The sequence below is a fragment of the Dermacentor silvarum genome, chromosome 1 (genome assembly GCF_013339745.2).
Source record: "Dermacentor silvarum isolate Dsil-2018 chromosome 1, BIME_Dsil_1.4, whole genome shotgun sequence".
In the NCBI taxonomy this organism is placed as follows: Eukaryota; Metazoa; Arthropoda; class Arachnida; order Ixodida; family Ixodidae; genus Dermacentor; species Dermacentor silvarum.
The window spans coordinates 233,288,306-233,315,570 of NC_051154.1; the positions used below are offsets into that span (position 1 = coordinate 233,288,306).

Here is a 27,265-nt window from a genome sequence, read left to right on the forward strand (position 1 = left end):
TCCGAGTTTTCCATAAATTGTGCAACGCCATAGGTAGCAGCATGTCAAAAGGCACATCTTCACATTTAGGTGGCATAAGATGTCGAATCGAATGAGGATTTATATCAAGATCATTTTTAAAACTCCTTAGGAGAACGTTCCTAAACACTATGGAAATACTTTACGCACGTACGTTTTATATTCATAATAAATACCACAAAAACGCGGGGAAGGGGGGGGGGGGGGGGGGGGCTCGGCATAATGCATAAAAGCTGAGCGAGCTGGGCTGCGGAGTGGTAGCCGTGGTGGGGCAGATGATCGAATCCTGACCGTGGCTACTTTTATCTAGTTAGATGAAGATGACGTAATTTGTGTGCCGTTTTTATGCCACGGCTTTCTGATGACAGGCGGGGTCGCACAATGAGCCAAGTAATGCTCCCGCATTAAAAACGCAGCCGAGCGATCCAACTGCCCTCGATCTTGCTATCTCCTATTGGGTTGCGTGTGGCGGCCACTTGCAAGTCAGAGTGTCACTTTTTTTTATTTATACAATACTGCGGACCTTGCACAGGTCCAAGCAGGGTGTGTACAGAAGCATTTGAATAGACACAAGAAAAAAGTAGCAAATGTCAATCAGTAGTAGGTACAATTGGGGATAGCATCAAGTTCCAGTCGTTAATGGTTAGTGGAATAAAGGAATACTTGAACACTTCAGTACGTGCAAAATATGGGGTTAAAGTGTGCGTTTGTCGTGCCGGATGTGTCTAGTTGTTAAGGATTTAATATATATTAATGGCTCAATAATTAATTCATTACTAATGAGTGCCGAAAGAAAGTCCGGGCGCAATTTTTTTCTTCGTAAAGATAGTAACTGCATACCATTTCTTGCCATAAGTTCCGTGGGAGAATCATACTGCGAAAATGTAGAAAAAAATCAATGGAACTGCTTTTCTCTGTATTCTTTCGCGCTTTTTTAGTGTTAACAATGTTTGGAAGGGGGGGGGGGGGAACTCCGAGCTCTACTCTGTTGCACATGCGGACCACGGCTTCTAGTTAGTTTTATTGAGATTTCTGGAGACGGCGGAAGGATACGCGTACACAATTCTGAAGCAAATTGTTGCCTTCATGGTTCTGGCTAATTCGTGTTCTAAAGGCAGGATTGGCGTTTGGAATTTTTGTTTGTCATGTGTAGGACCTGATATTTTTTTTTCGGTGTGACGCACTTCATGCGATCTTCACTTCCAACGTCTTGGTGCCAATAAAAAACAAGAATTTTGATGACACCTCTTTGTGGGAGGAGAACGTCGTCTAGGTGGAGCTTAATTTATAGAATCTCTGCTAAGCTGGGCGGTTCTGCGGTTTGAGTATTACGACGCACTCTTACTTCTCAGGGGATCAGTGCAGGCCCACCATCTGTGCGAGTACACCTATAATGTTTAGGCATTCCTGTAGAGTCAATTCTTGCTACCCGTAGTTGCCCTTGGTACAGCCAAGAGTGATGTCGTCCGTATGGCGCAGGTTGGAGACCTGGTTGAGTTTGAGGGGGGGGGGGGGGGAGAGATTTTCTACGGAGAGAAAAAAAACCATCGGTGAGAGGATCGCACCGTCGCATCGTCCCTTCATGTACAGGAAACAATTCGGTTGGTTGTCCGTCAAGTCCCAGGATGTGGATAGGCCTGCCAGTAAGGAAAGGAAACTATTCATGTATTGAAGCATTCGACATCCGGGGTTCATATCAGTCAAGTTTTCAAAAATGGCGTCGTGCTGGACATTGTCAAAGGCTTATGTTGATGTCTCCATTCACGATCGTTTGAAGTTACCCCGCAGTAGGTGTATAATAGGCTTCTTTATCATTCATGAGGGCCACATATCTTGAGTGCTGACGTGTTTTCGGAAGATAATAAAAGTATGAGATAGCTGGTCCGTTATTTAGAGATGTCATTTGAATCTTGCTAGAACACTCGTTTTCGTTTGTTTGCCCACGCAAGACGTCATGGAGATCAAGGGCATGTTTTCTGGTCTATTAAGAAGCTTTATCGGCTTGGCTATAATGCTTACTTCCGCCTCCTTTCGTTGTAGGGGTGTTTTACCTTGTTCTTTTTTTTTCAACCCCACCATATTCTATGTCTCCTATACTCTTATTGAATGTAGTTAAGAGTTGTTCCTGTTAATTATCTGGCATATTCCACATGATAATATGTCAGGTCCTGGGGTAGCATTTCGCTGCCGTAGGAGCAGGGTCGTTTTAAAGCGAAGCTGTTTATGGCTAGGGTTCCATGCATTTTTGTTCTGGGCGAGGAAAAATGTGGGCCGATGCTGGTGATTGTGGAGAATGGGCGCAAGCACAAGGCCACATACCTCTGTGGAATCGGGGTGGTGGGCTCCGGGACTTATAACGCGCCCTGCAACTACACTTGTCACACCGGGATCCACAGAGGTCCCAGGATCAATGGTAACAACAGTGATCGGGTCTTAGCCCAAGAGGCCAACCCGCGTCGGCCATGTCTACGTTCGCACCGCCCTCTCTTTGTCAGCCTTCCAACCACTTGCGTACCTAGTTTCCCGCCGCTCTCCCGGGGCGGCGGCACCATCGCGCGTGTATATTGATTATTTCCGTGGCGACCCCGTGAGCGCTGTCATGTATTATCACGTGGTGGCGCGTCCATTGCTTGTCTCAAGTGCCTCCGTTGCCTCCATGCTTACAATGGATGTGTATGACGCCGGTGCGGCTTAGCAAACCACTATTTCGGGAGATATTGTAGACTGTGACTGGGTGGACGACACGAAGCTTTGGTCACAGCTACAGAGAATATGCAAAAGCGCTTTCGGAACTGGTTAAGCTACGTCCAAACGCCGTGAGCAGCGTATATGGTGCTTGTTCTAAAAGCGGGGCTAAATATGTATTATAAGCTATACAAACTTTCCGCTCATGAATTGAATCAGAGTTAGCCTGTTTCGCTCTTTGTTCTTTATTTATCAAATATTTTGAAGCAGCGGCTTGTCAAGTTTCTGACTCAGTAAGGTGCCTCGTTGCGGTCAATATCTGATTGTTTTCTGCCTAATCGCTCGCAGCTGTGCTCAGTTCCGTTAGATTTGTTCTTGCTGGGCACAAGGCTTGAAACGCAGTGGTTCTGTACATTGAAATACCTTGTCGCAAAAACGTATTATCGCTAATAACTCGCTTACACTTGTGGACCATCACGAAACATTCAGCTTCGACCATTACTGCGCTATCGGTGTGGTACCATCATTATTGTGTGTATACAGGGTGTTCCAGCTATCACGCAGCACGATTTAAAGAAAGAGTAACGGCGTTAAGTGAAGAAAACCTAGTGCGTATTGTTTCCAGTGCAGTAGAGTAGCCGCCAGTAACTTTTTCGTTACTGAGATTTAATTAGTTAATTGTAATTAATTATCTAACTCGAGAAGTAATGTCCTAATTATCAAAGTGTCAATGAGAAAATTGTAGAGCAACATGAAAAACTCCCGATACAGCTTTCTGTTGCTCAATACGTGCTTCATAAATGTGTTTTTCCAAGCGTGAAAGATGCCCGCAGAATTGCCACGCGACTGGCTGCTCGAGGCGCTTTGCGTGTATTCGCGGGCATCTTTCATGCTCGGAAAAACACATTTATGAAGCATTTATTGAGCAACAGAAAGCTGCATCGGGAGTTTTTCATGTTGCTCTACAATTTTCTCATAGACACTTTGATAATTAGAACAGCACTTCTCGAGTTCAATAATTAATTACGAATAACTAATTAAATCTCAGTAACGAAAAACTTACTGGCGGCTACTCCACTGCACTGGAAACAATACGCGCTAGGTTTGCTTCGGGTAACGCCGTTCCTCTTTTTTTAAATCGTGCTGCGTGATAACTGGGACACCCTGTATAGTGCGCATATATGCAAGTGTGCGCCCATTCACTTATTCTTGACACGTTGGCGGAAGAGTGGGCGTAAGTTTCCGTGCCAGTTGCGGTAGATGTGTGTAGATACATACTACTATGACAGGAAGTGGCGCTACTCCACTTATCATTGTTAAAATTTAAAAAATTAAATTATGGGGTTTTACGTGCCAAAACCAGTTCTGATTATGAGGCACGCCGTAGTAGGGGACTCCGGAAATTTGGACCACCTGGGGTTCTTTAAAATACACCTAAATCTAACTGTGCACCTAAATGCGGCCGCCGTGACTTATCATTGTTTAACCAGCGGTACTCACTCTTGCCGGCGTACCGGGGCTGAAGCCCTTTCTTTGAAGGTTAGCGATACAACGCTGATGGATGAGCAAATTTTTGTATCCTCGAGGAAAGCCGTACGTCTCGAAGTGCCGGAAACACGTACGGACAGTTGCAGCAGCGGTCCGCGAACTTTACCACACATATTCATTACATTCCTTAATATGCCAGTCACTATTTTGCAGCCAACTACTGCACACGTCTTCGATCCACATGACTCAATCCAGCATGATTGGAGCGCCGTGCGTTTGCGAAAACTCAGCGGAATTTCTGATAGCTGATCACACAGAAGCAAGGTAGAAGTGGTAATGCGGTCGTATTCGTGCGTGGTCGCTGAGGCGACGTATGGTGCACCGCCGAAAGGGCCATCTCGTTTCTCTAGAACAAACTGCTCCGCGAAAAGAGTCAATAAGACGAGGAGCTGTTCTCTATTTTGAATTTCACTTCTGTTCTCTCGTCGTAGTGGGGAGGTCGCGTGTTACGCGCACCAGGGATTTATACACATTCCCACAACACCCCCCCCCCCCCCCCCCCCCCCCCAGGAGAATCCCGACACCCCCCCCCCCCCTCCTCTCTTATACAGACAGGCACTCATACTGGAAGAAAAAATTACACTATTGCCATGCACTGTGGTAATTCCTTGAAGAAATGTTTACTCTTTGCAGAGGTGGACGCTACGTGGCCCTAAGTTTGAGGCCCAATTTTGATGTTCCGCGCGCAGACGACAGTGCTACGTACACAGCGACCTGCAGGGAACGGAGAGACCTTGACGTCGCGTTAAACGCAAGACACATTCGTGTGTTTTCGTCTATGCAACTGCCGGCGTTCATAGTTAATTATTAATGTTCATAGTCATAATTACTGTACATCTAGAGGCATCTCACTGTCGTCACGGGTATACCTATGTTCAGCCGTACACGCTCCGTCGCACTGGGGCTGCCTCTATTCGCCGCTATCAACACAACTCGATCTCTTGTGCCGATACCGGTGTCACTTTTTGTTGCTATTTACTTTTTATTCCTAGTTATATTTTAATAGTATTGTTTAAAGGATATGGCTGCTCCGTGTTCATCGTGCTTAGTTTTTTTTTATCGTGCAAAAATGATATTGTACTTAGTTTTGAAAACGTGTGCGCTTTCTTCTATCAAGACTTGTAGATTAAGAATTTGCTTCACTTTGTTATGAATAGAAAAAGAATAAAGTTTCTGCAGCCAAATGAAAACTCTATAAGCTGTCCCTTATGTTTTCGTAATTTTCAAACGTGGAATGCCATGGGTGTTTAAATATAGTATTGAAATTATTATCCCGCAAGACGTGGCACACATTTTGGCCTTCTATTGCAGTATTCGTTCATGCCCGCCTGTCTTTTCCCGCCTGTCTCCACCTTCGTTGTAATATTTTTTGCGCAACACCAGCTCACCATGCACCAACGACAATGCACCAGTTACATTAGCAATTACTCATGGTATTACCTGACTATTCTTCGAGTAGAAGCACCACGGTTGTCAGGAGGCTATAGACGATCTCTTATTCCAGGGACCCCGTTTTTCTATCCAGCATTATTCCTCCTGCAGTAAGTTGACCCGAGTAGGCGCCGGACATATTAGAAAATCGTGAGCCGACGCCATCAAAATCCACGATGTCAAAGCGAGCTGGTGCGGGAACGTCCAGGTGGCATCGCCACCCACCTTTCCTTCTTGCAGTTTAACTTTCTGGCTTCCCCCGCCTCTTCTCGTGGTACGAGTAGTGCTTGTGCTATTTTGGAAGGTTAATCTACAAATACAGGTGAAATAATTATTTCTCTTCAGTGTCCCTTCACAATTTTACCCGCCTAGCTCACAAAAGTGTTCTAATGAGCCAGATTACAGTTAGCATCAGAAAATATAAAATGCCTACTTTCATGATTGAAATTAAAACTGACTAGTATTGTTAAATGAAAATAATGTGGTATACGTCAGTTCACCAGCGCCATCAAGCATAGCCTGCAGAAGAGTATTAGCCAATTCCGCGGCCTTGTGATATTTATGACGCTATGCTCTAGAGTCAATAAAGTTTACTACAAGAGTTACAAGGGCGAACTGTGGCGCTGTGATTGTAAAGCTATATCATGGCAATGATGGGTAGTACACGAATTCGACTAACATCCGGGCTTGCAACTTTTCGTGCGTTTTGTAGCGTTATTTCTTGAATTTCAACTTTCTAAAGTTTCAAGCAATCGCAGCTTTTTTATGCGAAGCAAGGCAATAAGTATCTGAGCCCTACGCAGAATCATTGCGAATTGTTGCAATTATAAAGCAATAGTTTGTTGAAAAGGGATCATGTTGCATATACACACAGCCGTTTTATGTCAGAAGGATAACGATTAGGCAAATTCATTTACTATAGAACAATCATTCTCATGCAAGCTGGCTGAACCGCCATTGGTTCTATTGTATACTTGCCACTCCCGTAGACACAAGGGCCAGGGTTTCCTCCAGTAGGATTTATAGGAAGCTCTATGCTGCCGCCCCTCAATCCATCAACCTGCTGCGTCGAACCTCCCCATCTTGCATTTTATTCAATTTATTATAAATGCCAGACAGTGAACTTCACATAATTTGTAACCTGTCTGATCGTTAGGGTGTATCGCGCTGTTCCAGAGACAAACCACTACCCAATGCGACCATCAATAAAGTAAATTTAGTTGTGAAGAAATGAAACAACGCATTGAACACTGAAAAAATAAATATATTTATTACAATAGCTGAGTAGTTGTAGAGTGGTAGTAGTGGTAGAAGTGTATATATAAAAATATATATACCGTAGAACTGTGAACAACATTGTAGCAAAATTGTGTTTCACTCTCGTAAACAACTTTCAACGCTGCGTGTTTTATGAAAGCACGCAGGGCTGCGCTTCTGACATCTCTCAAGACATTTCTTTCTTCTCTTTCGCTCTTGCATCAGCGCACATTCATTCTTTGATTTCATTCAATGCAATAATCTCATGTGGGATCTTCCGGGTGACAGGTGTGAAGTTATGGCGACCTACGGTCCGCGAACATCCAGCAGGCCTGAAAATAAATGTGAGGGATACTTTAGTGTACCAGTTAGAGAATCCAATAAGGAAGGTGCATACCGAATTGATATTATCGCGTTTACTGTAAAATGCGACACATCTGCGGTCCTCTCAGTTCTTTGAAGTACGCAGGCTCACCTTTGAGTTATTTATTAATTCGGATTTTACCCGAAAAGTAATGCCAGCATTCGGAGTGACTGTTGTTTCGGTATTTCTTGGTGCTGATCGTGATGCTGTTTTTCAAAACACAAATACCGCGCCCGTCACAGGTCGCGGAAACGAAGCTCTTCCGTAAGTGATTATGAATACAGGATAGATCATTGATGTTTCCTGACATTTCTGCTGCTCAGGCAGTACACGGTGCTGGTTATTGAAAAGAAAGAAAAAGAGAACAATAATTACAAACTGTAAACCAATTGGCACCCTTAAGAGTGTAAATTCACATGCTTAAGGGTTCTTAAGGTTGCAAATCACTCACACCCTTGCACCCGTAAAGGGTGTAAAAGTGTGAGTTATAAACACAAAAGCACCCTGAAGGATGCGAATCGATTTACAGTGATATTTCTTTGAGTCACGGAGGAATAGGTTTATAGTGGTATTTGTTTAGTCACGGCAGTCGCCTTTATAAACATGTGTGTGGAGGCGACTTACTTTTGCTACTTCTGTCTAGTGGTGGTAAGGAAAAAAATATCTGACATTGCTATGCGGGTAAATTGAAACCCCTGAATACGCAATATGGCTTCATTTCAATTGAACGCACGTTGTGTTACGTTGGTTAGCGATGGCGAAAGATTTGTTTTTACTTTCTCGTAATGCTTCTTGTCTTTGGCTAACTTGTTCATCTGCTCTCACATGGTCGGTTGATTTTCTGTTTTTTTTAATTAGACTAGAATAGTGGACTAAACCGATATTTAATTACTCTATGGTTATGAACACGTGACTAGAATATGTACAATGCATCATCCTACTGCCGGTCATTTACTTCAGGGCAGTCTGTAGCGCCTTTGAATAGTATAATGCAAACTTTACACACTTATAGGCACTCCATTATAATTTCTTGACTCAAGGCGATATATATAGGTTTCTCACCTCGATGTTAATAGTCATCAGACCTGCTTTTTGGCAATAATACATGCACACGACGGCTGATTGGTGGCCATGTTCACCAAACCTGGGGTCATATAGCCCTATACTAGGGCTGCAGTATGTGCAGGTAAATAAATAAGTAAATAAATAAATAATCACGTGCTTTTTTTCTGTTCTTTTTTTTCTGCACGGCACTTTCGCGGTTTAGCCAGCATTTCGGCTATTTAACCATGAGGATTATGCTCGTTCAGTGTGTTATCATTGAGCGCACGCGCGAAAAAAAAGTGGTGTTACCACCTGCAACGAGCTTGCTTCTATTGTTATTCTCCCTGAGTCTCATTGAAGAGCTGGGAGAAACCAGCGTACTGAAATATTAGCTAAACCGCTTCAAATGCAGGACTGGCAGAGCAGGCTGTTCCATACATGGCAGTGATATCCTTCTCTGAAGAAATGTATTCCGCCTCAATCTCGCTTACTTTTTCAACAAATTTTGCCCTTCGGGGCCACAACAAACCGCTCATATGCACAGCACCTCAAAACTAACTCAGGCGCGAGCACCATCGCGCAGTGAATCCATATAACCACCTTTGTCAAAATAAACCGGCACTTGTCTAAGGTTCAAAAAGGAAATAAAACATAGTAATTACGTTTTGACACCACCACGGGTCTCTTGTTCACAATGAAAATGGGTGCAAGACGGGGCGATTATTGCGACGACATATAACGGTACCGTGCCCTCGCCTTTCGCAGAGTTAGAGCGAGGAGTATTTCCTCCGTTTTAAATGCGTAAGCATTCCTATGCCTACCCAACAAGAAAACATCTCCGCCACGTAAGATGAATCGCTGCAAAGAAATAATGTATGAAAATATAATAAATTTTAAAGGAAAAACGTTGGCAGTCCGAAGTTTCGAACATACGACCCACGCTCAGAAGCCGAGTGTCTTACCGACGTGGCTAAACGCCCACGCTTGCAGAAGGTGAATATATCTGAACCACATGATTGTGTTGTACCGGCGGTGAAAAACAGATGTCAAAGGAGAAGTTTCAATGAAGGCTTTCTTGAAAGATTTTGTGATGGCGGAATAAAAGCCATCTCTAGCACCACATGTATGCCCGACTTGGAGCATTGTAGACATAAAGAAAATTCCGATTTTGCGAAAATTTAATGCCAAACGCGCCACGTCCCCGATGCGTTTCGGTGGTCGCGTGATGTGCGTTCCATTTGGGGCGTTCCTTCGCAACCTGTTTGTCTGGGCTGACGTGCTTCGCGTAGCGACACCCAAACAGATAACCAGTCAACGAGTTCATAAGGATGATAAGGAGTGATGAGGAGTTATATGGATTCTTTGGGTAGATAATGGTTCTACGCGGATGCATAAGGTGCGAAAGAGCGATAAGGGCTTACAATGGTCGGAGCAATGCTGACAAGGTTGATGAGGACCGATAATCGTTGAAAATTGTCGGATGAAGTCTTATAAGGTTGATAAGGACAGATAAGGATCGATAGGTCTCGGATCCTGTCCCATAAGGTTATCAACATTAGGACATCAACCTTATCAACCTTAGGGATGTCCTCATCAACCTGAGGACAGCTCAGGGTTAATAAGGATCGGATCGGTGTCTATAATGTTTATAACGACCGATAAGGGTTGATAAGGGCCGCATTTAGTCCGATAAGGTTGATAACAACCGATAACAGTTGACAAGGGTCGGATGCAGACCGATAAGGTTGATAACCACTGATAAGGGTTGACAAGTGCTTACACTGGTCGGATCAAGTTTGATAAGATTGATAATGAGACCGAGCTGCGTTGAGATTTGCAAGTGGCACAGTGCTTACGCATACTTGGATAACACCAGTGGAGTTTCTGCGCTTATTTTATGTTGTTGCGCTCTTAAATGCCTCGTTCTACAATGTCAAGGCTGATATATAACATCGTACATTATGATAATACCTTTGCAAATATTCCAAACGCGTCGCCGGCTGTGAGTTATTGTCGTCAAGATGTACATCTTTGGAGGAGTTCTTCCTGATTCATGCATCTGAGGACCGGACAACAAAATATTTCGGTATTTTACCGATAAACCTTACGACCACTTAAGATTAATTTGCTTGCTTACAAATCTTGAAGCAGAGCTATGGGCTGTCAATCGGGGCCCGGGACGCAGCAGAGAGGCTCGGCCTTTCTGTACCGACGTGGGAGTGGCCCGCTACGTGCTGACGCGCGTTCCGAGGGACCGTAATAAAGTTTTACCATACCATACCATACCATACCATACAGGGCACCGAGTGACAACAGTTACTGAGAAGTGCACCGTGGTGTTCAAGTAAAGACCAATCTTGAGCAATGCTTATGTAAACATTCGTTCGGTCCTATGACATGCGGTTGCTAGCTCAGTCTTGTGAAGGGGTACATTGCAGTGGATTTGCTTAGCGCAGAAATTGACTTGGGGATGCTGAGTATCTATATTTCTTTCAATTACTCGCAGCGTCTTGGCGCGATGTGAATCTTTGCTCTTGAACGCCGCATTGGCTTGGCCAATATGTGAAAACGCGCCAAACTCATTTCGCCTACGAGGGAACCACACCCTACGATGCTACGTGTTGCTACTTCTACTAATTCCAATCATGGTAGCGCTGCGACAATCGGTAGAACACTACGTAAATTCGCTTGGTCAGTCGGCAGTGTGTGGTGGTACGACGACAAAGCATAAATATGTAGGACACTTAGGATGCCTCCCCCCCCCCCCTATATACACAGCCAATAAATACAAAACAAATGAATTTGGTTATTTTCTGTTAAAACAGTTCCCCTAAAACGCAATCTAGGCATGCTACGGCAACAGCAGATCTATTCCCGCCATAAAAAAAATTCAGCAAAGTTTTCAGTTTTGATTTCTCTTTTTTTTTTCGAAAGCTCAAAAAAAAAGGGGGGGGGGGAGGGTTAGTCTTTTGTACCACAATGCAGTGTGAGCAATCCCACACACCAATTATTTTTGCAATAATTTATTACACATTTTATAACCGCTTTGGATACTACAAAATCTGGTTATTTTAGTATGAAATAGCCGAAAAGCTTAAGGTTAAAAGTATAAATGGAAATCCGCAGTGTCTGAAGATTGTTTGCTGTCTACACTGTCTGAAGATTGTTTGCTTCTTTTGTTTCGGAATAACAAATAGTCAACTCTGTCAACGTTTGAATGCTATAGCATAAGGATGCACAGCCATAAGAGTAGCCGTCAACGTTTTTTGGTGCAAGGACATCTTGCAATCGTTACGATCGTTGTTTTAAACAGCAGCCAGTGTTTTCTTCCCTTTTTTTGCTTTTCACGTTGGGTACGACCCATTGTCACGTGTAAACAAACGGCCATAGTTGCAGATTTTCGCTCACGTACTGCTGGACAACGCAACTTGGGAGTTGCGAGGTTCCTTTGTGTAACATCTTACACAAATGGTAGCACCACCTTTTTTTACAAATCGCAAATACTGTGCACGTTTCATTTGTCATATAAAGGTTCCCCATGTCTAGGCTAGTCGTTTTGTAGGCTATCTTGCCCCGTGCATTTTGTGAGACGTGGAAAGGTGACGTGAGCATCACAAGTGCAGTGAGGAGCCGTGTCAAATGCTAGTGCTCTATTCAATGTGTGGCAACATTGTTGTACAACATACTCTTGGTGCTCACACCTTCTCGAGATGCATGATCCTTCAGTGAAAAGTGTTGCAGACCCGCTCGAACGTGACTGCTGGTGTTTAAAGTCTCAAATGTGCATCGCGAGATGCGACAGATGCCGCAGCCGACGGCTTTCGGTTAATCTTGGCCACTTGGAGCTCCTAATTGGCATTAAAATTTAAGTGCCTGAAGGTTGTTGCATTTCGGCTGCCTCAAAATGCAGCCGACATGTTTGGAATTCCTCGCACGCTTTCGTGCCTTCTTTTGCCTGAATCTGCTTAAAAAGTCCTTCTGCTACTGGGATCATCATATGAAATCGGTATCCAGAGTCGCATAGACGTTTTTGTTTTTGTTCATGATCAGTAGTGTTGTCATGATCTCAGTAGCAGAAGGAATGATTAAGCAGGTTCAGGCAAAAGAAGGCACGTAAGCGTGCGCTACTTCTGCCAAGAAAAGGCTAGCTGTGACCCCTTATATTCAGATGGTGTCACACCACCTGAAAACAATTGGACAACGTGGCAATATTAGGGTTGTATTCTCGGCACCACACAGGTTCGGCAGTCTTTGCAAGAAAACGAGGCCAGCTAGAGCGTACAGATAACACAAGCTATGAGAAGAAACACAGAGAAAGGTACATAGGGTGAACACAGGTGTTATCGACCGTATCAAAATGACATGCGGAGCAAGCTATGTTGGCCAAACTGATAGATGCTTTAATGATAGGCTACATGAACCCCAGGAATAAAGTAAGCAAGGACCAACCCGATGGTTTCCTTGCACCTCACTGCAATAAGTGGACTTGCCAGCCCCTCTTTAGCGAAACTGTTATTCTGGGTAAGAGCACAAACGAAATGGCTCGAGCCCCCTCCGGAAACTTCCCGGGGGGGCTGAGCCACGCCCCCCCCCCCTCCCAGGAGATCCGTAGCTTACCCCCCCCCCCCCTCCTAAAATGTCATTACCGGAGTTCTATTACCCAACTAATTTGAGGACTCTTTTGCGTTGCCTCCACATTTTCACTTTTGTTGTGGCTAAAAGCTTCCGGCACCATTGTTGGCGCGGACGCGCACGGCTTTTAATTTATACTTTCGCTTTATTTCGGCTAATCCTGACAATAGGAGGACAAGCGCATTAGAAGCACCAGCGAAGCCTACCTCATCCGCGTTTTCTCTCATGAACATTTTTTTTATTTACTCTTTAAACACATGGCATTTTAAACACCACGCGCACACACAATATATATAAATATATACAAAGCACAGTTTATTATATTTTTTAAGGAGAAGTAGGTAGCCAACTAAATGGATAGCCTATACCTAGAGAATGAATATGTTGATGTATGTTCACCTCACTTCAAATTACTTTGCGAGCTTTTTTGACCCTGAAAAAAACCTGCAGACTTCAGTGACCCCTTCGGCAGAGTCTTCTATCAACGGCGTGTGAAAAGCACGTGAGTGATTGGTGTCTCAATATTGATTCTCTTTCCAGTAAGCAATGCTAACGACTGGCGACAAAAAAAGAAAAAAACCCTCTTCTAGTTATTTGCAACATTTACGCATTATGGATGAAAACATCACCTCTTGCATGCAGAGACCATAAATACGGGGTGTTTGAGCAAACACTTTAAAACCATTTTTAAAGCTTGCCTGTGGCAGATAGCACAATTCTAGTTCATGAGCTTGTCTACAGAGGAGGTGGACATTACTTGCACAAAAAATGAAATGCATAATCGACTAATTAAAAAATCACCAATTAGGTTTTTAACATTAACTTATGGCCCGTGTGGCAATTTACAAATTCTAGCCGTGGAATTCGCAAGGCGGATGCACTAGGAGCTAATTCTCAGGATGGCACCAGTTTCGAGGTATTAGATAGTTTTAGAATAGGGGCCCTGAACGTTTTGGGGCTGCAAAGAAATAGCGTCGACACCACTGCGCATGCGCGAGACGCGAAACTGCGTTTGGGTTTTGCGTTGGGCACGCTATTTCACTGATTTAGCGCGAGCCCTAAAAGCTATGCGTCAACTAACATGGCGGCACCCATCGAAGCGACGGCTCGAACCGAGTACCAAACGACTCGATTCGTGGTAACGCGTGAAGTTAATAAGCTAGGAGAAGTGACTGTGGTTATCCCTTTCTCTCAACTAACGTTTGTAATGAATGTTGATTCATTAGACGCCGCTGATACCAAATTCGATCGTCAATTTCTTGGCTCGTAGGCCTAACGTGGATTAGCTTGGCTGGAGAAGGCACGTGAAGTTGGTTACTCAAAATTAAGTGCAAGAAATCTCTTGCTGCTAATCGAATAACCGCTCAATTGTAATTAAACGCAAAACGAAAGCCAAATTACTTTTATCATAAGATGGTATAGTTTATTTTAATATTTATAATAGTTTTTTTTGACACCGTAGTGGCGCTTCAAGCGCAAGACGCTATTCGCAACCCGAAGCCCTATTCTAAAACTCTTCACTCCTGCATGCCCCAACGCTAACACCCGCAAAGCTCTTTGGGGCCCCAAACTTTTGCGGCCCCTATTCTAAAACTCTCTATTCGTTCCCGAACATTGCGAAGAAATGCATTGGCGTTCCAGTTATTTTTGCGCTTACCCGCCGTGGGTGTTTAGTGGCTATGGTGTTGGACTGCTAAGCCTGAGGCCGCGGGATCAAATCACGGAAACGGCGGCTGCATTTCGATGGGGCGAAATGCTAGAACACCAGTATACTTAGATTTAGGTGGACGTTAAAGAACCCCAGGGGGTCTAAATTATTCCAGAGTCCTCCACTCAGCGTGCCTCACAATCAGATCGGGGTTTTGGCACGTAAAATCCCATAATTTGTTCTTTTCACTCTTTTTTGCTTTGATGCATAAAACGACGTTTTGTTGAGAAAGTGACTGGCACGCCAATGTATTTCTCTGCAAAGTTAGAGAATTAATATCTGGACACTGGTGTCAGCCTGAGATTGAGTTCAAAGTGGCCACGGCTAGAATTTGTAAATTGCAACATGGGCCATAAGGTAATTAGCTAAAAACTTAAGTGGTTAATTTTGTTCATTAGTCGATCATGCATTTCAATTTTTGTGAAAGTAATGCCCGCCTCTTCGAGTAGACGAGCTCATGAACTAGAATCGTACTATCTGCACACAGGCCACCTTTAAAAATTTTGGAAACTGTTCGCTGTAACACCTTTTATATAGAATTCACTCAGTAACCGAAATGATGCCAAGCCAGATTCACTCAAAATCAGAATAAATAGAAGTCTAGAAGTCATGTGCACCAGCGCTTGTAGTCGGACTCAAAGAACTAAAAAAATAAAAAATAGAGCAGTTTGGCTGGGAAGGCGAAGAAGTATTAGTGATAGCGAAGTAGAAGACAATTACACGAAGGAAGATTCTTACCGTGTAAATCCGGTGTAAGGATCGCACCCATGTAAGGGCCGCACCCATAACTTCACAGCCAATATTTAAAGAAAGACATGCAACCGAGAAGCAATCGCGTTCCGTGCGCTGATTCTGATCGGGCTCAACAACGAATTGTCGCGCGCAGCTAACTTTCGCGCGTCGCTACTGGATGTCGAGAGGAGGCGATCGCGGAGGTTTACTGCGGATTTCATATTACTCGTAGTTGGAAAAATGAGGTCAAATGACCGGGTCCCATGAAAGGCTCGTCAAAATCGCGACAGAGAAGTGTGGCCCTTACACGAGTCTATATGTTAGTTATAGTGGCCATATAAATAGTTGTAAACATTCACCTAAAATTAAAATAGTAAGCATAGTGGACTTAGTAAGCACGGACCATGTAAACCTCTAAATACCTCACTGGATGACATCGAGCACTCGCTTTCGCAACGCAAGCATTGTGAACAGCGTCGGCAGTGGAGGCGAACGGTTCGTACAGCCGCGCGATTCACCGCAACTCTGAAAATTAGATTCATCATCATTATCTGCCTATTTTTATGTCCACTACAGGCGCCCTCTGTGAGTGATCTGCGATGACCTCTGTCTCTTAACTCTGCAACATTAGGGGCGCAGAAAGACAGCCGGGCAAGGAAGACAGCACGCATGAAGTTAGCAGCCATCCCTGGTCGTCCTTTATCATTGCACCCACCAATGATTACCAACAATTAGATATGGCACGTGGGCCCTATAAGCGTCAGCCACGCACAGTCATTCACAGCTACGGCAGGACTAGAGGAGAAGACGCGTGCTCTCCTTCCCATTCGCGTTTGATTACGTGGCCTACAACTAACCCGAATATTAAGCGCGTGGGAAATAATGCCCATGAAGCCGCCATCCTTTTCAGCTCACTGTTACGTGCTTTTTCCCGCACCCACAGGGTATGGGTCGCTCCTGTATATGGCTTTCAAATTTAATGCGGAACATCACGGCGACGACAACCGCGACAATTTGCCTGAAGTGTCGATATAATGGTTGTCGCCATAACGCTAGAAATAGAAAAGTGTCAGCAGAGGGTATATATATATATATATATATATATGGGTAGGTTACGGAACGCTGGTTGGGCCCCAGCCCCCCCCCCCCCCCCCCAACCGGAAAAAATGAAAACTTTCCGCTTATGGCCTGACGCACTTGGTACATCGCGCTAATGTGCAGTGTTTTTTTTTTCTATCTTTTTATCGTCTCTTCTTCTATCAGCTTTCATTTCATTTGACCCTTACCCCAGCAGAGGTTAGCCAGCAGGTTGATACACTGGCTAACCTCCTGTCTTTCCCTCTATTTTTCCTCTGCTACTCCTGCATTGGTGTGGTACTGTTCATCCGCGAAGTGTTCCTAAATAGGAAACGCTATACGGAATGCGTCGAAGCATATCTTTCTTCCTTGCATTTAGGCCTGCCATAAAAAAATACCAATAAGAACATGCATATGTGATCACTATACAAAGGCTCTCAGCTTCACATACCATAGCAGCGAGTTTGTGACATCCTTACGTGAATGCAAATGGTAGTTGTTTCTTCATCAATGTTCGCGCTTTATATCAACGTAGCACGTAACACTTTCTTTCTTACTTTCTTGAAGGCATCATGTGTCAGCGGCCAGAACGTGTGCACTCCATGGCTGCTGGAAACCAGGAATAAGTTGCTGTTCTCTAGCGATATTTCTCGCATGATGCACCTCAGTTGAAGAAGGCTACAGAGAATGTGGCAATGTCGCGCTTATTGCTTTCACAATGGCTACACATGTTCTCCCCGAGAGCCCTCACGATCAAGCTAACCTTGTCGTAATGGCACGTAAGACTTACGACAAAGTTGGCTTTGTTATGACGGCAGGAACACAGACGGCACCACAAAAACTTCTGTCGTGATGGCACAAATTTCTGCCGTTGCCACAAGAACAAACATTTGGTTGCGTTTTTTTACTGGGATTTGATACCGCCAGGAAAGCGCGCATCCTTTTCCGGTATGCAGTGTGCCGAAAACATTTAATGGCATTAGCTAGATATTATTCCTATACGGTTTCTTTCATCCTCAATCCCTGTGCCGCCAAAGACACAAATTTGTAATTTTGTCGTAAATAGGGTTGGCTTCTTCGGCAGATAAAAGTACTGTTTTATGGGGGACACTGAAACCAGAGTCTCGCACAAATGGTGCAAAACGCACCTAGATAGTTCGGCTCAGCCGGAGAATCCGGAGCTGAACTGCTGGCCTCCGGATCCCTGCTCCTGGTTCTTGTACTGGTTCCCATAGCTGGACTGCCCCATGGCCCGGTTGGCACCCGCGTTTTCGCTCAGGCCAAACGTCTCGCGGTCGCCATACGTCTGCACGTTGCCATATTCACGCCTCTTCGAGCCACCGACATTGTAGTTGAAGCCGCCTTGGCCATACCTGAGGACAAGAAAACAAATGATAAATATATCTATCTATCTATCTATCTATCTATCTATCTATCTATTTATTTAAATCTGTCTGTCTGTCTGTCTGTCTGTCTGTCTGTCTGTCTGTCTGTCTGTCTGTCTGTCTGTCTGTCTGTCTGTCTGTCTGTCTGTCTGTCTGTCTGTCTGTCTGTCTGTCTGTCTGTCTGTCTGTCTGTCTGTCTGTCTGTCTGTCTGTCTGTCTGTCTGTCTGTCTGTCTGTCTGTCTGTCTGTCTGTCTGTCTGTCTGTCTGTCTGTCTGTCTGTCTGTCTGTCTGTCTGTCTGTCTGTCTGTCTGTCTGTCTGTCTGTCTGTCTGTCTGTCTGTCTGTCTGTCTGTCTGTCTGTCTGTCTGTCTGTCTGTCTGTCTGTCTGTCTGTCTGTCTGTCTGTCTGTCTGTCTGTCTGTCTGTCTGTCTGTCTGTCTGTCTGTCTGTCTGTCTGTCTGTCTGTCTGTCTGTCTGTCTGTCTGTCTGTCTGTCTGTCTGTCTGTCCTGTCTGTCTGTCTGTCTGTCTGTCTGTCTGTCTGTCTGTCTGTCTGTCTGTCTGTCTGTCTGTCTGTCTGTCTGTCTGTCTGTCTGTCTGTCTGTCTGTCTGTCTGTCTGTCTGTCTGTCTGTCTGTCTGTCTGTCTGTCTGTCTGTCTGTCTGTCTGTCTGTCTGTCTGCATTCAGCATAGTTTAGAGTCAAGGCTTGCTTTCCATTTTCCTGAAAATGACAGAGGAAACAGCTCAAGTGGGCTGGATCACCCACATATACTAACGGCTCAATTAATGTTATTCATCATCGGTAAAAGGAGTTTATGAAGAACACGTCTTCCTACCGGTCACCCTGAGCGCCCGTCTGAAAGCTGCCGCCCTGGTTGAAGGCACTGCCGTACTGGCCACCGCCAAAACCGGGGCCAAAGCCTCCGCCAGGGCCTCCGGGACCACCGAAGCCACCCCCCTTTCCGAAGCCACGACCATGGTGGCGCAAACGACCACGTCTGGTCCTGCCTTCGATTTCTTCTTCTTTCTGTTCCTCAGCAGGGGCAGGTGCTGCGAAGGCAACTGCCAGGACAGCCACGAGCAAGACGAAGGCCAACTGGACGCAGTAGAGAGAGGACAGTGTTGACGTTACGAGCAACATTAAATGGTGCGTGTGATGCAGTGGGTAACAGAATACGTGAAGAAAGCAAATAGAGAAAAAGGACGTATGCGAAATGGTCCCTTTAGAAATAGTCACGAATTCGCGGCTCGCAAGGGCACGTGTTGAAAATTAACTTCAGATTGTGTTAAATACAGTTCCAATTAGACCTCTTCAATCGGGAGCTCCATTATTCCGTACGTTCAAAATAAACAATTGATTGGCGCCTATATAGAACGGGAGTGAAACCTTTTATTGAGATGAGGCGATTTATCCCGGCCGTAAGCCTCTGGTTAAACAGCCTGGGTTGTCTCCTGCTAAGCTGGGAGGTGCAGATTTATCGCACCATTCTCAGATTTAACTATTAAGCACAGTTCCGGGTAGTACGGAATGCCTGTATTGCTGCCTTCGATATCGTCGAGGTCATGCGTTCGCACACTGTCTCATTTTCCGTCTTCATTTAGCTATTCTATTCCCATGATCTGTCAAAATATAGTTGCTTTCTTGAGCAGCGGCGAAGAGAGCCGCCATAGAATGACCGTTTTCCGATTGCACCTGCTTTATGTTCAATCACTCGTCGTACGACTGCGAGTCTTTGAGAGCAAGTTCACATGATGGGGCAATCGCTAATGCGCAGTCGCGGAAGTGGAGACACAAAAAGTGGTCCCCTACCCGATTGGTACAACTAGTATCCTCCTTCCATATCCTCCCCCCCCCCCCCCCCCCGGTCTCCATCAGCCACAAACCGGTTCCGTTCGACATTCATTGTAACAGTAGCTCAAGCAGGAGCGTTACATGGAGGCTGCACAACAAAGCTGGTAGCACTACGATTTATCGACAGGTCGTGTGACAAATGCCGGCATTAGCTAGCGTGTTTCGGTTACCGGTTCTATTTGAACAAAGCCTTGCGCAGCTACACATTGACGCCTTCGCACATGTGCGTTTTACCGCGTCAATCACAAATTGAAAATTACTACAATGTATACGCAGCTGCATTCGGGACCTGCGCATTTGACAGCTGAATTTCTGTTTATGAACGAAAGGTGGTTAAGGCTCAGTCTCGTATAGACTTCTAAACACGGATATTTGGTATACATATCGAGATCTGTAGGTTGTCATCCAGCTAGACGCAAACCGTACCTTACATCTATCCGCGCGTATTAACTGCAGTGTTCAATAAAAATTTAAAAAAAAGTGAGAGAGAAACGGTTCTCTGGGCCACGTTCCAATAGCATCAAGTAATAGAATTTCTTTACATCTGCGGAGTTCTCAACTACGCAGCTAAAACGAATCTGTGCACTTGAAAAGAATCACAGATGTTTCCTTCTAATGGTTACTGTGTAAAAAAAAAAAATCTGTACTAACTTCTACCGAGAACTGGTCCACTTCAGGGATATACAAGCGAGGAACCATTATTTAATAAAAGTGGCATTCTTGCAGAGCCACTTAAAAACACAACTTTCTTTTTTCTTTACTTTTTGTAATATTCAAAATACAGATAAACAGCCCTTCACAATGCTCTCCACCACGATTTGGTTCAGTAGAAACCACAACGCACACAGAAGTATAGCATATTATCTTAGTCTAAAACAGTTTTATTTTGTCCAGCCCCCTTCGAAGATAACAAATATGTAAAACATCACCCACTCCTAATTTCCCACTATTACGCAAGGCGCGCATGCAAAGAGAAGCCTTCGTAGCGCCAATTTCAAGTTGTATTCTTTCAATCATTCTTGCAATAATAAAAGCCTGATTACGTCAGATACGCTTTAAGTAAGTGAACGTAATGCAAATAGCGGTATACTCACAATGCGACGCATGTTGGAAGTAAAAGGCGGACGCAGACACAAATGGAACTGGAGGCAACTCGGAGACAGCGAGCGGAGGTCTTGGCAACTGGAGGCGGAAAAAAACGTTGCTTTTATAATCGTCTCTCTCGGTGACATCAAGAGAGCGCGGGAATTCCCCTCTTCTCGCCGCTAAGCGGCAACGGTGCCGGCGTACAACAACCTTCTCGCATGGGTGTACGCCAGGCGCGTGGCAAGGTGGATTTTGCGCAAGGACGGCGTACTCTAGCGCGCAGCAGATTCCTTTCTTGTACACTCTCGCGATGGAAATGAATGCGCACTCGGCGAAGATACGCACGTGCAGGTAACCACGTGACCAAGTTGTCGGCACAACGAGTGGGAGAAGTGAAGGAAGCAGCAATAAACCTCTTATACCGAGGTAAGAGATAGAGATACAGGGAAAGAACGGTGGCGAAAGGACCTTGAGACAAATGGGAGAAACGCGACGATTATTCCGGAATTCCAGGTCGAGATGCGTCGATTTGAAGATGTCACCTAGGTGTCGTGTCGTGTAACTCTTATCACCTGACGCAACACTCAAAATGAAGAGGCCTGAAACAAGCTTGCGATTTCGCGGTTGTTATTTTTCTAGAAGTTTCTTGTTGCTATTGACCTGGTCACAGAGACTGAGCGTCTCGGAAGCAAGCGAGAGTAAAGAAAAACAAAGACCAGGTCTTGCGGTGTTCTAAAAACTTGTCTTCCGTAACAGCCTTGCTTGATGGGCCAGCCTTCTGACACCCGCCACTCACCATAGGGATCATCGTGTTAATGAGACCATCGCCGCAGATTTTTCTATCCGTAGACGCCACATGCATAACTAAGCTAGAGATGGTTTCTGTTTTCTACCACCTACTGAGTTAAAGCAGTAACAATAACAAAAAAGAAATAAACGAGGTGAGGCAATACAATTAAGTGTAGATCGTGCACCTGCAGTTCAATGGCCTTGGCTGACACATATATCTATTGGAGTCATTTCTACCTATATAAGAGAGAAAGAACGCATCGTAACCATTAAAACAAAGTCGTAATACGCCAAATAATTTACACTTCTTTTTGAATACAAAGTTTTCTTAGCCGACTTCAGATAGATTGGGCGTATCTGTCATTTGGGTATCTTGTAACCGCTTCTAGAAGAAAACAGCCACTTAGGTAACTTGTAGATGCTGTATCAAGATGACAACTGCATTAAATGATACCTCGTCATGCCGAGAGTACATAGTAATAACAATTGAAGATAAACGAACAACGGGTGTAACCGTAATCGGAGAGGGATGGAAGTCTCCGTCGCCCTCTGCCGTGCGGTCGCAAAGTGCTATCGAAATTAACTGCCTCGCCCTCCGTGAGATGGCGTTTAGCGCCCCAGTTCGTGGCAAAAATGCCAAATAAAGAACATGTATATAGTATACCTGATTAAATCAAGCAGGCTAGGTGACTATTTGTCGCCGCCCCGTTTCAAAGGAGATGCCAATGAATCATCATCATCGAGAAATGGTCGAGAGAATATGTCAATGATGAGGAAGGAGTATAGCAAAATAAGGAGTTGACCTAAGCGCATAATTTTGAAAATGGGATATGTAGTTGGGAAAGAGAGAAAGGAGTGAAGAATCGCCAGTTAAAACTTGAACGCTGAATGAATAACAATTATAGTTGCAACAGCCGAGAAAGAACTTGGCAAATGGCCAAGCAAAAAATTAAGGAGTCGGAATATATTGAGCTTCTAAGTGTAATATTACGGTAAATAATCTTTAAAGGTATGGAAACATGGGGCGAATGGCTAAATAATACATTGCTTCGCCTAAATCGAGACAACAAATACGCATATAACCTTCCTAAAAGTAGGCATTCATAGCGATTAACCGACAATATTTGAGCCGAATAAAGTTATCTGTCCCCTGCTTTCGCGCAGGAACAGGTGCCTCTGCGCACAAACGGCAGCTCTCTTGCACCCAAATTCTTCGGATCCCTCGTCCCTCTCTCTCCTTAGAGACTCTAATAAATGTTGTTATCCCTTACATATTGGGATAAAAACGAATCTTCGACAAAATGCAATAGTGAATTCTCGAATAGAATGCCAGTCGAATAGCAAATATTACTCTATCGGTATTGGAAATTTCAAATATTTGGCCGTTTCTATTTATACCTTATACGACTGTTGGCGATGCGTACAATTGTGCTTATTTTTCCTATGCGGCAGTCAAACTTCATGCAATGTTTATGCACTACACCGCGCACAAGCTATAGGCCGTAATGCAAACACCAAATCAGTCGGGTGCACCGTGTGAGTTGTCCACGCAGACATGACACGCGGACGAAGTCGATGTATGATGCTTATCGAGGAAATAATGGAGATGACAGGTCTGTGCAGAGAGGTGCACGACACGCATCTAGCTACATTTGAAGATTCCATGCCTCAGGTGTCACACCATTCGGAGGAATGACCAGAATGAGCCCATAAGCAGTGGCACATACCAAAGGCCTAAATTGAAGAAAATGAAGCAATACAATTAATACGTTTAATATAGCGCGCTATTAAGAGTTTGGTGTGCTTTAGAGACACCTATGCGCCGATATTACGTGTTCGTATTTTAGGTGAAAACTTCCTTTTCGATTTTATTGTGACTGTGCAGATCGATCTGTGCTTACTAGCACTACTTTTGCGGTCAGCACACAAAAGTTGTATAAGCACGCTTGCTAGTACTTGCATTTGGCACACTTATAAACTTTGTATGACAAATACATCCGCCGAGACACTGACCCACCTAGCAGCAGCAGCAGGAACACCTCCAAACCCGGAAGGGTAATAAAATAATCTTAAAAGAGTCGCTGTAAAATATGTTGTAAGGTGGATTAAACATCAAACTGTGATAAATTACGCCAGTCTGCTTTGATGCAAAACCAAAATCAAACATTCAAACTATCAGTACGCTGAATAAGCTTCAGAAGCAGATGTTTTACCGCGAAAAAGTACATAGAAATTGAAGTAACACTTCAACTGAAACAAAATATACGAGAGATGCGGGAATAAATCAATGAAATTAAGAAAGAAAACACCATGCATTGGCCATAGTATCAAAGCCATAGTATCATTGGCCATAGTATCAAATACCATGCATTGGCCAAGTATCAAAGCCATCTCTTCAATTTCAGCATTCATTATAGCGCACCTCAATAAACAAGAATTATTCAAGTTATCTCGTGCGACTTCGTCCACAACGGCTGAACTATTCGCAATCCTATTTGCGATAAAATTTATAACTTCAGTAAGAGATGCTCAAAAATGGGTAATTTTCAACGATTCACAGGCGACACTAACATCAGTCTGCAGTACAAAAGCTGCAGAGTGATTCAAGAGCTGAGGAGTAGCCGGCGTCTTATTTGTGCGTCAACGTCTCCTTATATCATATCAATAAAACAAAATGCTGTACGTATTGCTTCCTTGGGAACAGCAAGTCGTAATTTTCTATTGACTGCTTAGTGCTCTTGCTTTGACTTAACACATACAGTCTAACTCATACAGTTGGCGTCGAAAGTAGAGCCCAGGCCACTGTCTCTAGAGTTGAATAAAGTTGCTCCAGCGGATCGCAGCTAGGACCAGATGAATACGCACCGCTGGACTCTCCACTACTCGCTATGTTATTGTTTGCGCCCTGCCTCTTCCAAGACAAGATGCCGACACGGTCATGGTCCACTACTCCTCAAGTGCCATCGAGAATGCAGGCAGTCTACTTTGAATAACTGGGGCGGGTATTACGGCTATAAGTGAGAGAGAGAGAGAGATATGAAAGAAAGAAGAAAGTGAGGTTAGTTATACAGAATGAAAAATCCGGTTGCTAGCCTACACTGATGAACCGGGGAGGGTTGCTAGAATGGTGAGAAGAAAATAGAGGGAGAGACCTGACACAAGTTTGCTTTTGACATTGGATGAGAATGCAACGTGTAATGGCTGTGGTCGCGGGGAGACCCTTGAACAAGTTCTGTGTGACTATATCCTCGCTATACAGTGAACAGGGAATTGTGGTTGATCCCTCTTTCCTAATAATTGGTAGAACACGAAAGTGCAACGTGTCTTTCACGGGTGTGCTTGCTCGCGTTTATCACAGCATATTGTCGCAGCAAACCATTTTGGAAAGCCGACCTTATAAGCAAATTCTGTCGTTTTACATACCAGAACCACGATCTGATTATGAGTCAGGCTGTAGTGGGGGTATCCGGATTAATTTCGACCACCCCCGGGGGTTCTTTAACGTGCACCGATACACGGGCGTCCTTGCATTTAACCCCAATGAAATGAGGCCGCCGGCGCCGGGATTTGATCTCACGCCCTCGGGCTTAGCAGTGCAATGCCAAAGCCACGACGCCACCACGGTAGGTCTACTTCATAAGCAATTGCAGCAGGCGGCGACGAAGGCACTACTGCGCTACTGCAAACAGTGCGCTCTAAGTTTTCATCAAAGTCCGATTCGTAGGGCCTAGTCCAACTCAATCCGCGCTTATATTGCCATTGGCCTTTTTGACCGACCGAGAGGATGACCGACTTCCTGAGTGGATTTCTTGGAAAGTGAGGCACGCCCAAAGTACAGCCTGCACGTTGAAGCTGCTATTGTCCGCGCGCATGAAAGATAACCCAAGAAGCAACTTTATTCTGTAGTGCGCAGTGTGTGTGTGTGTGTGTGTGTGTGTGTGTGTGCGTGCGTGCGTGCGTGCGTGCGTGCGTGCGTGCGTGCGTGCGTGCGTGTGTGTGTGTGTGTGTGTGTGTGTGTGTGTGTGTGTGTGTGTGTGTGTGTGTGTGTGTGTGTGTGTGTGAGATCATGGATGTGATCACACTTATGCAGGTTGTCAAGCAAATCGGCCCTGCCAAGCTATGCACGCTTTCAAAAGTGGCAGCGTGTCTTAAGTACGCATGCGGCCATTACGCTCTTGGGAAAATACAAGGATTCCAGGAAGTTAGCAAGAATGAGAAAGGTTACACTTGAACGTGGTCACGTACGGGCTAAAAATGCTCTGTATAGTCGCGCTCTCATTGCCCGTTAAAGACTAGCCGGCTTTCTTTTCTTTTCATTCGCGTTCATAAACTGTAGCCAACGACCAAAGAGTGGCAACATTCCATTAGCGTTGTTTCAAGGAAGGAGCTCATAGCAGGGAAAACAATTGCGCATATCGGCCTGCGCTTGCAACACGCAGAACATACAGGAAGAAAGCGGACGCTGTGAAGGCGAGAACGCTGGCGCATCGTATAACTGCGCAATACTCAGAAGACGACAGATTTCCCGTTCGTTTTGATGATTGTGGGGCGAGCACGTCGTTTCAGACAGAATACACATTATTCGACTACGTGCGCCACCGTAGTTGTCGAGGTGTACTTTTTGTGCTCGGTGTAGAATGTCCATGTAACAGTGAATGTCGACAGGGCTGACACGCGTCGGCCAGAGTCGACAAGTTGACAGAGCTGGTATTGAATCCCCGGTGAATGAACCTCCGGCATCATTGAATAATAACCAGTATATATATATATATATATATATATATATATACATAATGTATAATTTATATATGTATATACATAAACCAAAAGCAGTCTTGTCTACGTGCTTTGCTCGGCAGTGTTCGTACGCACATTTTCGCAGCTAGAACGCCACACACCAATAGGACGACTCATTGACGATGGCATGGGCTGCAAATACAATAAATCATCGTTAACTCGAACTCTGATATCTCAAATTATCGGATGAGTCGAATTTTTTCCCTGGAACGGTGTCATCTCCATGGGTTTTTCACACCTTATTTCGAAACGCCACTGCGCCGAACTCCGGATATCTCGAAACTGAGACTGCGAAAATGCTGAAAAATTGTGGTTGATCCCTCTTTCCTAATAATTGGTAGAACACGAAAGTGCAACGTGTCTTTGCAGAAGCTGTTGCATGTTTGCTTCATGAACTCACGGTCCACTGCAGCGAAAGGGACACGGGACGGCGACCGTGCTGCTTGTTTGCTTCACGCGTGGCGTCCTGTTGGCGAACGGAGTTGAAAAGCGCCAGGCGTCTCAATGCGCCGACTTTCCCGCGAGAAATCGATAAGTTCATTCTAAGTCACGTGACGGTGCATGCGTTAGTGGCGCGATGATTTCGCTGTTGGGCTTCTGTACTAGAAGCCTTGGGCTCGAATCCTGCCTTCGGACACTTTTAATAATGCTTTTTTTATTATTTATTACACAGTACTTCGTTCAAAATGACAAGTTTACACAGTCTTTCTGGGGTTTTACGTGATTATGAGGCACGCCATAGTGGAGGGCTCCGTTTTAATTTTGACCACCTGGGGATCTTTAACGTGCAGTACAGCGCAAGCACACGGGCGTTTTTTCATTTCGCCTACATCGAAATGTGGCCGCCGCGGATGCGATTCGAT

General features: G+C 44.7%; 1 protein-coding gene across 1 annotated transcript; it reads right to left on the minus strand.

Annotated features, from left to right (window-relative positions):
* Positions 1–6,930: 6,930 nt before the first annotated feature.
* On the minus strand, positions 6,931–20,960 carry LOC119436927 (uncharacterized). Its single transcript, XM_037703970.2, has 4 exons — positions 20,825–20,960; positions 18,715–18,974; positions 17,645–17,869; positions 6,931–7,271 (listed from the first exon to the last, which is right to left on the minus strand). The coding sequence occupies exons 1-3, from the start codon at positions 20,834–20,836 to the stop codon at positions 17,659–17,661; spliced, it is 483 nt and encodes a 160-aa protein (XP_037559898.1). The 5' UTR covers positions 20,837–20,960; the 3' UTR covers positions 6,931–7,271; positions 17,645–17,658.
* Positions 20,961–27,265: the final 6,305 nt, after the last annotated feature.